Source organism: Grammomys surdaster, unplaced genomic scaffold (genome assembly GCF_004785775.1).
Source record: "Grammomys surdaster isolate TR1022 unplaced genomic scaffold, NIH_TR_1.0 188, whole genome shotgun sequence".
Taxonomy (NCBI): Eukaryota; Metazoa; Chordata; class Mammalia; order Rodentia; family Muridae; genus Grammomys; species Grammomys surdaster.
This window is the reverse complement of record NW_021604633.1, coordinates 8,229,037-8,241,175: the sequence shown is the minus strand read 5'-3', so window position 1 is coordinate 8,241,175 and position 12,139 is coordinate 8,229,037. Positions and strand designations below refer to the sequence as shown.

Below are 12,139 nucleotides of genomic sequence, written 5' to 3'. Positions count from 1 at the left end.
TACAGTCTCAGAATGCAAGAACACATGCACACACTCCCTCTGGGAGGAACAATGAGACTGCTGCCCACCATGCACTCAACGCTGACAGCCACAGAGGATGTAAAAGTTCTAGAGCATCTTCTTTAGCTATAAATTCTAAATAAAATAGAAATACTGTTGAAGAAAAATTTAAACCTATTTAAATGTATTGAGCTTTTAAAAAAATGTTCTGGATAAAGGCAAAATTTATTATCAGAAAAAAAAAACTGAAAGTATTATAAAGTTCTTTGGCAAATGTTGAGAATGTAAAATTTTATGTAGAACATTAACAATAGGAGTCAAGAGTGAAAGCACTTGTTAATATTTTCCACGGAACTGTAATAAAATAATACTTTAATAATACTGGTATTATCCAACATTTATAGTCAGTTGTATGATTTTAGTACAAAACCCAATTACTAATCAAGTACTTGCTTATGAACTTCCCGTAAGTATTTCCTACCATTCAAAACATCTATTCATCTCTGTATCTGAGTATGTGAACAATAGAAAAGACAATTACTGTCACTTCTTAGGTGACTCAAAGTGAGCCTCTTCACTGTGTTTTCTTTTCTTTTTTTTCTTCTTATGGTCACTTTGGTAGCCACTGGAGTCACTGGCTTGGAAAATGGGGTCCTGATCTTCCTGGTGCCTTTTCTTCTTCTTTTTCTTCTTCTTTGGCTCTTCCTCACAGAAGTCATTCACATTATCACTACACGGTAGGTCTGTTTCTTCCTTTGGAGTGACATCTGTAATATCTGCAACCTCTGTAACACCATCGACTGTTGCACATGATTCTGTGTCTTTGTTTTTCTTCTTTTTTTTCTTTGAAATTTTCTCAACAACCTCTTCAATGACAGTTTCTGCTACATCTTCAGAAACTACAGAGCTCTTAAGTTGCAAACTGTAAATGAACAGATTTTTAAAATATTAACAGCAATAAGCAAAAAGAAGGGAAAAAATGAGCCAAGACTGTTTCAATAGACTCTTTTCAAAAAATACAATTCTTTGCACAAGTTAGTTTATTCTGGCTCTAATTCCAAATGTTCTATCTTGTTATGACTCAGACCACTGAAATGTCTGACTTGTTGATGTTGAGTTCAATGGCAGATTTATCCAGCTACTTTTTGATCTTCATTTTTGTCTCCCTGTGGCAGGCTAGGCTTCCAACTCAGGATCCTCCTGCCCATGCCTTCAGAATGCTGGGATTATTGGCACAGGCTACTGTATATAGCTGGCCCAAATTTAACAATGAAATGTTAGTTTCTTGTTTTGCTTTCACTGTACTTCCACAGAAGCTCAAGCACAGCTTCAAACTTTGGAATTGGTTAAGAAATGTTTAACTATCAAACATTAAATCCACACTAACTAGCCAAACCATGGACATTTGAAAACAGAAAACATACTTACTTCTGGTATCTATCAGAGCAACAAGATCTCCTACCTACCGTTTCAATCATTAGACACTAACCTTGTGGTGTTTAGCTTTCCTCTAATGCAGAATACTCCGGCAGAATCTGAATCTAAGCGAAATACGTCAAATTCCAGCTCATCTCCTACGTTTATCTCCAACGTCTGCCACTCCTCATATGACATCTGCTCAGGTTTAGGGATGGAGGCATTAAAACATCCATGGACTAAACAGCCAATATGGCTAGAAGATACTTTATTAACTGTACCCTGTAAAGAAGAGAAGAGAAAGACATCACACAAAGAGAGCCAGAGTTAAAAGGTGAGTCAAACTTTATAAACATGAAATTCATCTTCAAAAGAGAAAAATCACATTAATGCCATGTTTTAAAAGGCTTTACCAAAAAAAAAAAAAAACAAACAAACAATTTACCATATCATACCAAAACATAATTTTAGAAAACCTAGAAACTTAAAGTTATTAAATAATTGCATGTCTGTTTTAAGAGGATAACAAGTAAACCAGTCCTTCCTTAAACAAACAAAGGTGTGAGGGCGGGGAGGGGTTAACACTAAAGCCTTGGCTCTACTGCAGAACTGCCCAGGGAGTAGATGACTCTCTGCAAGTTGTACATTGGCTTCCAAGTGCATGCTGTGGTACTTGCACACTGTAGAATGTGCAAGTATACACAACAAACAAGTGTAATTAAAAATAAGTACCTAACATCTTAGAAAAGGCAAAACTAGGATAGCAAAAGGATCAATGGTTATCAAGAACTAATGTGAAGAATGAGGACCAGGAGGTAGTATATAGGGAAATTCAAGGGCAGCCAAAGTATTCTGCATGATGCTAAATATATTTAGCACAATGTATTTGTGAAAACCTAGAATGTACATGAAGACTGAACTCTAACATAAGCTTTGAACTATATGCAAGGCAGAGCAGGATGGCAAGTGAGTGAGATTCTCTGGCAATCTCTCCCTACACAGAGTCATTCATAAACCAGACTACCAGAATGAGACTCAACAAGTCAGCGAAGAGAGTATTACATATACTTACTTTAAACCTTCTGCTAGGTCTGCCATAGTGAAGCTCAATGCTGACCAAAGTCCCACAAACCCCTTCTGTCAGACTAGTAGTACGCACAGCAGTGAATTGCTGAAACTGTGCCAGATAGGTAGCAAAGAGAAAGTTTCACTACTAACTACTTTTCCAACTTGAACAAAAGGAGGAGCAAAACATGAAAGCTAGCACAGGGCTATCTCAGATCCAGTGATAGGTCTGTTGTAATAAAACAAATACCCAGTGTTTCAGAACATCACAGAGCAAGTCTACCGACACCAGGCAGCAACAGAAGACCTACACACCGGTACACAGACCTTAGTTTCAGCTACTTCAGTTGGTATTGGCCCCATTCTCCTCCCGTAACTGTGCAAATGCCTGCAGCTGTCAGAGTTAGGTGCAAGATCCCGCTTACCACCAGCTGTGAGGTCCCGTGGACTGTCTCTCTACCACTTGCCTCTTAATGTAAAGTGGCACAGCTACTGCCAGGGCAGTGCTTATAGACGAATCTTTAGAACACATTTTGACACTTAGCAGAGAATTGTGGCCCTCTGTGAGACTTGTGTTTTGTTGATCTGCATTATCTCTGGCTACAATGCACTGAAATTGTGCAGATCCTTGTGGTTCTGAGGTTCAGGTATGACCCATCTTAGTATCAGTGGTGAAGAACTGTCTTCACCAACACTGTCCTAAATGAGGCCTGCACCACACGAGGGATGGCATCTGTATTATAAACCTGGTCAAAAGCCATGACTGGGAAGTTATAGGCCCTAGGAAGAAGCTTACATCCATGTCAGAGTCTTAGAAACAACAAATCAAATCCAAAATTACATGGAAAATGATAGAACTGGTTCTTGGAAGGGTAAACAAAATTGATAAAACTGTAACTGGGAATGGAGTGTAGACACAAATAAAATTACCAACAAAATTGCATTCCAACTGATACTACAGCAATTAAAAGACTGTTAGAGATTATTTCTTTTAAAAAAAAAAAGTGTGTGTTAATTTTGGAAACTCTAAAATAAATGAACAAAGGCCTGGATGTGGGACTGCGTATCTTGGTTCATGGCTGGGCATGGGCCTGGAACCCCGAGGGAGAAGCGGCAGGTGTTCGACGTCCCCAGAACCCAGGGTCCTGACATGTAGTCTAGTCTCCATGGACCTACATTGTTCAGTCACAGAGGCCATTACAGCCCCTCCCAAAGTGCACAGGTAGAGGAGGTGACTGACTACAGGCCTCAGATCCTAGAGATTTACATACTAATGAAGGCCAAAGGGCAGAGCCAATTAAACATTCTTCCCCAGACTTTTCTCCTTTCTCCCTCGCTATTTAACTCAGGTCTGCCCTGAGTTTTAGGGGGGGAACATCCAGATCCATCTATCATCCGCCATGAAAATAAACCCTTTGGAACGAAGGACTTTCTCGTGTCATTGTGGTCTGCCATCGCCAAAGCTGCCAGCCTTTGGAACTCCAGACCTTTCTCCTGTTTGTGGGACCCGGAGTATGGAAAGCCTCAGGACTCCTCCACTGCGGCTTATTTTCCCACACCTGGACACATATGACCTAGCCAAGCTGAATCAAGTCCACTGAAACTGACCTGTACCAAACAGTGACAACACTGAATTGGTAATAAAAGTCCCTATGAAGAAAGATTTTGATTCAATGGATTCATCACTTAATCTTACCAAACTTTTGAATAAGAACTTCTATCAATGGTTCTCAAGCCATGCTGCATAACTTAAAACAAAGGTTCTGTGCATGCTACCTTAGTACCAAAACTTGGTAGCAATACAAAATGAAATCTAGTAATTCATGTTCTTGGTGAACACAGACTGAAAAAGACTTAAAATAATCATAATTGAAGGTAACAGTGTTAGTGAAACCTCACGTAACACAGTCAAGTTAACCAATTTCACTATAGGGACTTCAGCATTGTATGACATACTAAAGTCAGTTAAATATATTGTAATTACATAAATAGAATAAGTGATTAAAATCATATGATCATTTTAATAGATGAAGAAATAGCATTTGATAACTTTCAACATTCCTTCAGGATAAAAACCCTCAAGAGGTTAGAAATATAAAGACCACAACACAATAAAGACCTGTGCATATCAATTCACAGTCAAAATATTGGAGGGAAAAATAGCCTTTTCTATTAAACCTAGAAAGACAATAGCTAATCAATTCTTACTGTCCTCCTTCTATAGAGTACTAGGGTATAGAGATAATCTTTTGTGCACTATGTAAAAACAACACCTGTCAATAAAATACTAATGGCTTATTAGCAAAGGAAGAAAGTAGAAGGTGGAAGTTCCAGTACAGAGATAGCAACTCTGGGGAAGTTAGGCATGGGAAGACTCACCACCTGGACTCGGAGGAAGTCAGATGTATGAAACCTAGGAGAGGTAACCTGCCATGTGGCAGACATAGACTAGTATAAATGAGTTATATAAGTTAAGAGGTAGCTAAGGAGCAAGCCTAGCTTAAGGCCATAAGCATTTTAAATAAAAATATATCTTGATGTCCTTATTAAGAAGCTCAGCCTGGCTTAGAAAAGGCTCAAACAGTCACACTTAAGACTAGCCAGAGCAAGTAGGCACTACAATGGAATAGAAGGCACACCAATAGGAAAGTCTCAATTATTCCCATAAGTAGGCAGGATGACGATTCTATATACAAATGCACGTAAGGGTTCCACCAAAGATTTTAGAACTGGCAAATGAATTCAGTTAAGTAGCACATACAAAAATAAACACATGAAATTAGTAGCTTTCCTAATAAATACAGTTAACCCTATTCTCAATAGCCACACAAAAAATAAACTACCTAATAAACCCTATTTGGAAATGAAAGCCCTCTATAATGCAAAGCAAAAGTCACTGATGAGAGAAAGAAAATGACAAGGAAGAAAAAAAAAGAAGGAAAAAAGAAAGAAAGAAAGAAAGAAAGAAAGAAAGAAAGAAAGAAAGAAAGGAAGGAAGGAAGGAAGGAAGGAAGGAAGGAAGGAAGGAAGGAAGGAAGGAAGGAAGGAAGGAAAGAAAATGAGCTAGCTAGCTCCCTATGTTCTTATCTGGAAGTCCCAATACTGTTACAGTGACCATATCGCTAAAAGCAATCCACAGTGCAATATCCAAACAACTAATAATGTTCTTTATAGAATTTGAAAGCAAAATCCTTATAAAGAAGCACAAAAAAAAAAAAAAGACAACCAAAGCACAGGAAACAAAAGCAAAAAGACACTTAAATGACTGTAAGTAAAGTGAGATTAGACATAAGGCTGAAGTACTTCTACACTTCAAAGGGAACACTCAGAGAGATAGCATGCAAGACAGGAAAAATGTCAGAGTTAATATCCAGAATATAAAGAACAAAAAAGTGAGTCAATTAAAAATGGGCAAATGATCTGATTAAACACACCTCAAAAGAAGTAGAAATAGCCAATAAACACATGGGAGAAATGCTCACATTCCAGCCACAAGGGAAATTCAAATCACAATTTCAATGATATACCTGCAATGGCTAAGCCCTCTCAAAGCTTGACAGGGTTTAGAATTACCTAATAGACTATGGCTCACTACTGGGTGTGTCTATGAGACAGTATCCAAAGAGGATTAACAGAGCTGTGAATGAAGCAAGGCTGAGGCTCAGTGAGAATAAGAGAAAAGTAGAAATTGAGTCAGGCACCAGTATTCCTTTCTGTTTCCTGGCCCAGCAGGATGAAAACTTCTGTACTCTGTGCCTGCTTGCCAAGTAAAGCAGAGCCAAACAAAACCTTTCCTCCTTCAAGCCTCTTCTGTCAAGTATTTTGTTATAGCAACAAGAAAATGACTCAATATTCCACCTAAATGTGAAACAACCACAGAAATTACATGTTAAGAAGATGTGAAAGAAAAGAAGTCATACAAGCTCCTCCTGTGAATGTAAATCAGCAGACATTATAGGAATTAATAAAAAGGCAGTGCTGCCATTTGACCATAACAATCCAAGAGAAGTAAAATCAACACTGAGCAGAAGTGCCTGTGCGCCCGCTCATGTTTACACAGCACTACTCATACACACCTGTCAGAAGATGCCTGGAGAACTAGAGTTTACGTACACAGTGCAATACGGGGGAATAAACATATCCACCCAGAAGAATGAATTCCTGTGATCTCCAGTAATGAGGAGAGGCTGAAGTGTATCATGTGAAACAAGCAGGCACTGAGGTTCACAGAGAAAAAAAATATGTAAAGAAAGAAAAAAAGTGATGTACATACCATTAACTTTTGCCCTGGTTCAGGGCAGAAAATAACAAAATCTGCTTCAATGTTAAGATGAATGTGTCCTTGATCATCATAAATATCTCCCAGTTCACCTACAACTCTGATGTTATCATATGCAATTGGGACACCTAAAAGGCTGTTAAAGGGGGAAAAAAGATACTGTTAATTCTAGTTAGAGATAATCTGCTGTTACCTCTGATATACCACTCTTTCCCAAACATGTCATCACCTAGTCTAGAGACTAACACTAGCAGATCTTAGCAACTACAGTTTACCAAAAAATTCCAATGTCTTAGTTAAGTTAAAGTGGCCATCAGCATGGATATTCAGAACTATGCACTGGCAATAAACTAACACTTAGATGCTACCTATCTGAATCAGTCATACTAGGGGAGATACTGTATGACTGAATACAGGCAATTGTGACACTATCTACTATTACTGAGTTTCTATGTGGGATACTATATAATAAGGGAAGCATTGCTGTTTAAGCTACAGCCTCTGATCACTGGAACCAATGACTTAATACAGAAAAGTAACAAACTAACACTTTTTCTAGTGAAAAGAAATGTCAATGTACACAACCATATTGTTTGAGAACTTACTAACACTTAAAGTAGACACATTTCAAGTCAAGAAGAAGGCTATGATTATTTTAAAAGGCCAGTTACCTAAGAAAGACATATGAGCTTTATTATTTCTCCCATACCAAATACTTCCTGAAGGAAATTTCCCTGACTCTTCCACCAAAAAAAAAAAGAAAGAAAAATTTACTTCTTTACCACATGTAACAATGTATTACTATTTGTAACCTAATTTTATTGAATCCATCTGTATATATGTTTAGATTCAAAACACAGCTCTAAGACCAGACAGCAGAAATTGTTTTATTGCCCTCAATTAAATTTCTAGTACAATCCAACAAAGAGGATTTCTCTTACTATACTCTATAGATTTTGAGTGAAACAGCCACAACCCATAAGAAAGAAATTTTAATAGCTACCAAATTAGGAAAACATAAACTCAGAAGTCTTCCAAGGAGAGTACCCTTGAATTTTTAGCTTCTACACATGGCTTACTTAAGCAGGAGTGATACATCACTAAGACAAAATGAAGGACATTGAAAACAGAACAAAAGGAAAAACAGGAAGTATCCATCACACTGGTAAGTGAAAAAGTCTCTGTTTCTACTAAAAACCTCCTCTCAATATAATACTTTTCTTTTTTTTTTTTGGGGGGGGGGTTTCGAGACAGGGTTTCTCTGTGTAGCCCTGGCTGTACTGGAACTCACTCTGTAGACCAGGCTGGCCTCGAACTCAGAAATCCGTCTGCCTCTCCCTCCCAAGTGCTGGGATTAAAGGCGTGTGCCACCACTGCCCGGCTAATATAATACTTAAAAGAATCTAGTCAGGAGAGATTACTTTTCCCTAAATGGTTCTTGGAAACACATGGCATTGTTTGGGTTTAATCACAGACACTGCAAAAGCCAGAAAAGAACTCTCCTATGTACAGAATAGTTCTGTACATGTGCAAGCAGTCTCTATGCATGATTCTCAAATAAGGGACAAACTTGTTTATAAGTTGTTGGGATTAGAATTTACACTTAAAATAAGCATATCAACATAAATTCATTTGTCAACTTTATATACTAAGATACTAAAAAACTGCTGGAAACAGAGTAATACTTGAATGCCAGAAAGACTGCTTTTTGGCACTTTACCAGGAGTAACTATTTCATAAAAGCAGTGGTAGCTGTAGATGTGGTGTATATTATCTAAGCTATAAATGCAAAATGTCTGGATCAATCCATATTTGTGACTGTAACACTTATGCAACGATTCTTATGTGAAAGTGCAGAAGCATGTAACTTCTTAGTTTTCCAGACCATAATGTTAAAATGTCATATACTGAAACAGTTTATAAGGTTGGAACACCATGTAAAATTTTTAATTATATAGATAGGTTGTGTTAATCTTTGAATTTCATTTCAGTATATTTTTATAACAATAAAGAGAACATTACAAAAGATTGCTTCTAAGGGGATACCAGGTCCCACAGGATTCAACACCTCTAAGGACTGTTATGACCACTGAGTGCAAGGCTAAATGAATTTGTGTAAACCCATAAGACCTTTGGGAAACTATTTAGAGTAACTTAACAAAAGTTATATATTCAAAGACAGATATCCTAACACTAAATATCTTCTTCTCTTTATTTAAAATATATATGCATATATCTCAATACATATACCATATGAGATCCACATGGTAACTTCACCTAGGATATGTAGGAGGCAACTAAATCAATCAAGTTTAAGGTATGTTTAGTTTTAGTATTTAAGTCTTCTTTGGGACTTGTAAGAGAGAATGCATTTAACATCTTTAAATAACCCAAGGGTGCCAAGTGGAAAAGAATATGTTTTGTTTTGCCCCACAAATGGCAACTTAGAAGTTACAATGTGATTTCAGAAAACTACTTACTTTCTCTAAGAGAACAGTTCAAAGTTGAAATGGGATACATTTTATAAAATAAAATCCTGCCACAGAGAAAGAAAAGCAACAGTCTGCCTATTGGGAAATGCTGTGGAGAAGACTTAAGCATTAACATGGAAGTCTCAATATTATTATTATTTAAACAAAAAAAGACAGACCTACTGATGCTACAGGATTGCCCACAAGTCTAAAAACATATACTATACAGGATAAATGGTATACGTAATACAGGACAATTAATATTACAATTCCCAATATTTTCAATGTTTTATCCCTTGATTTATTATTACTCTTAACTAATACTCGAGTAACACTGGACCCTAATCTGCACTGAAATAAAACATAGGCTTCTTTTAATATAGTTTTAGCATAGTAACAAGGAGGGGAGGTGTCCAGATCAATCAAGCAGTATATTCTATTCTACATGGCTGCATTATCCAATTCTGTTACCGAAATTATCAGTTTCTCATCTGTAATAATAGATCCTATTACACATCCTTAAATAATTTTCCCCCAATGGATGAAAAGCTGGCTAACATAACTGCCTATGTTTCATGCTTAGTGATCACCTTGTACATTCTTACATCCTTCAACCCCTCTCATCATTTTCCTTACAAGAATTGTTAATTGATACCTTTGCCTACTGCTCAACCTATTTAAAATATCTCATTCAAATTTGTTTCTTAAATTGCAGATGTGACCATGTCCCAGGGACTGCAAATATGTACTACTCCTCTCAAGAGAGTTTCAAGTCTCAATTGAAAGCCAATAAATGGATAAAGTAACAACTGTGCTTTAAGAATCAAAAACTTGGAACTACAGATAGTTCAGTGGTTAAGAGCACTTGCTGCCCCTGCAAAGGGCCCAGATTCCATTCCCAACACACACTTGGTGGTTCACAATCATCCATAATTCTGACTTCTAAGGATCTGATACCCTCTTCTGAGGGTACCAGGCATGCACTTGGTACACATACACACATGTAAGCAAAACATAAATAAATAAACCTAATACAAAAACAAAAACAGGAAGAGGAGGAGGAAAAGGAGGAAGAGGAAGGGAAGGAAGAAGAAGAAAAGAAATAAACAGATAAAGGCAGAAAGGGAGGAATGTAATGGCCGTCTTGTTAGTTCCCTCCTGGTCTTTGACACTCTACTAAGAAATCCTATTCCTGACATGTGTTTCCCCTGACTTAAACCTCACTGCAGTTATACAGTATTTACAGGCCTCTGGTCCCAGCATTCTAGCTTACATTACTACCCATCTGTTTATAGTACTCAGTGGCTAGAACGCTATCATCTCAATACCAGCCCACTGTGTTGTCCTCAAAAGTTACAAAGTCGAATTTCACCTTTCTTACTATAGCTTGTCAAGTTTTAACACTTCACTGGATTTGGCTTACATTTGTATCCCCACAGTACCTCAAAGCTCCTTGAAAGTAGGATCTCTTATCTTTCTATTCCCAATTCCCTAAGACAGAATAAAGACGTAGAACTACTTAATAGTGTTTGGAGGATGCTGTTATCATTCTGAGCAGGCTAGATGGTTAATGAGACTGATTGTGTCCAAATCCTTGTGAGTGGTAACAGCTTCGGATAATTTGCCCAAGAACAGTCACGTGGGAAATCCCAGCAATTTCTGAAGTGTCACAGAATTACTGAAGACATCAATGATGTCTCAGGTATCTATAAACCATAGTCTCGGAACCGCACCCCACTTCGCACAAAATGAGTTGTGGAGTATTAAGGCATATCACTTCCCATTGAAATTCTGAGATTCTTTTCCCCAAGTTACTCTTGAATACCTTAATATAAATGCATTAGTTTGTGGGGAGCGGAGGGAGGGAGAGCTCTATGTTTCTACAAACGAAACAAGGCTCATCACCCATCCCCAGTTAAGCCCCCCCCGGGGGGGGGGAGGCAAAGAAATTACTCGAAACAAGCAAACCTGTCTATGTTTTGCAATGACTCGATTTATCCATGTTTATATGCCGTTTCCCACGTTAGGAGAATCCAAAACTGATAGCAAAATTTCATTGAGAACACACCCGGAAGTGACTAAATGAAACTTTTAATACCCAAACAAAGCTCAGCCTAGTGGGTTCCCTGACACCGGGCCCTACTAAGCTCCATACGGGGAGTGCTTTTAGCATTGCTGCAGCCGCCACTTCACCAGCCAGTTTCATCCCCAGGAGCTAGGCCACTGCATTCAGGCCAGCGGCGCAGAAGGCGACGGTTGACGCTGGGGCTAAGGTTCGTGAAGCTCCTGCGATTTTACTTCTGTGGCGCCAAGGGGTTATGGAGCCAAGGCCCATCTACAAACTGAGAAGGGGCGGCAGGCAACGTCGGAGCTGCCGGCTCCCAGAAGGAGATGGAGAGAGCTTACCTCTCGGAGTAGCGCAGAAGCTCAGCGTCCAGCTGCTCGCGGATGCCCGTGCGCTTCCTGCTCAGGTAGCGGGGCGACAGGGCGATGTGCCTGCGGTGCGGGGCGGCCACCAAGCAGGAATAGCGGCTGCTCACCAGCGCACACGCCGCGGCGTAGCTCGGCAGCTCCAGGCAAGGCAGCACCCCGGCCTGACCCGCCACGGGCCTCTCGGAGGCCGCCTTGGGCCGCTGAGACTCCACAGAGCCCGCAGCCATGCGGCTTGTCAGGCTGCTTCGGGGTGCGCACGGATGACGAAAGCATCCCTGCCTCGCCTCCGACGCCTGGCTGCGTCATCAGCAAGCGACCGAACGCCGGCCTCGGAATTTTAATCTCCTAAAGCTACGTTATGGAGGTATGACCAGCAGAGGGCGGCTGCTCTTTCCCAAGTCCAGATAAAACGCTGAGTGTGAAATCCAGGGGCACTCTGATTTATATAGGCAGATATCGATCGTTAGTTCATCAC

General features: G+C 39.2%; 1 protein-coding gene across 1 annotated transcript; it reads right to left on the bottom strand.

The window, feature by feature from the left end:
- Positions 1-336: 336 nt before the first annotated feature.
- Positions 337-11,891, bottom strand: Twistnb (TWIST neighbor). Its single transcript, XM_028768894.1, has 4 exons — positions 11,638-11,891; positions 6,755-6,896; positions 1,490-1,698; positions 337-922 (listed from the first exon to the last, which is right to left on the bottom strand). Exons 1-4 carry the CDS (start codon positions 11,889-11,891, stop codon positions 544-546), a joined length of 984 nt encoding a protein of 327 aa, XP_028624727.1. The 3' UTR covers positions 337-543.
- Between the last annotated feature and the right edge of the window lie 248 nt (positions 11,892-12,139).

What these genes read in the sequence shown, in the direction of transcription:
- Twistnb (XM_028768894.1), bottom strand. Translation starts at nt 11,891, where the DNA reads ATGGCTGCGGGCTCTGTGGAGTCTCAGCGGCCCAAGGCGGCCTCCGAG. An exon ending in AACCAGGGCAAAAGTTAATG is followed by an intron (nt 1,699 to 6,754) that starts GTATGTACATCA and finishes TCTTCTTTACAG; the next exon opens with GGTACAGTTAATAAAGTATC. An exon ending in GGAAAGCTAAACACCACAAG is followed by an intron (nt 923 to 1,489) that starts GTTAGTGTCTAA and finishes GTTCATTTACAG; the next exon opens with TTTGCAACTTAAGAGCTCTG.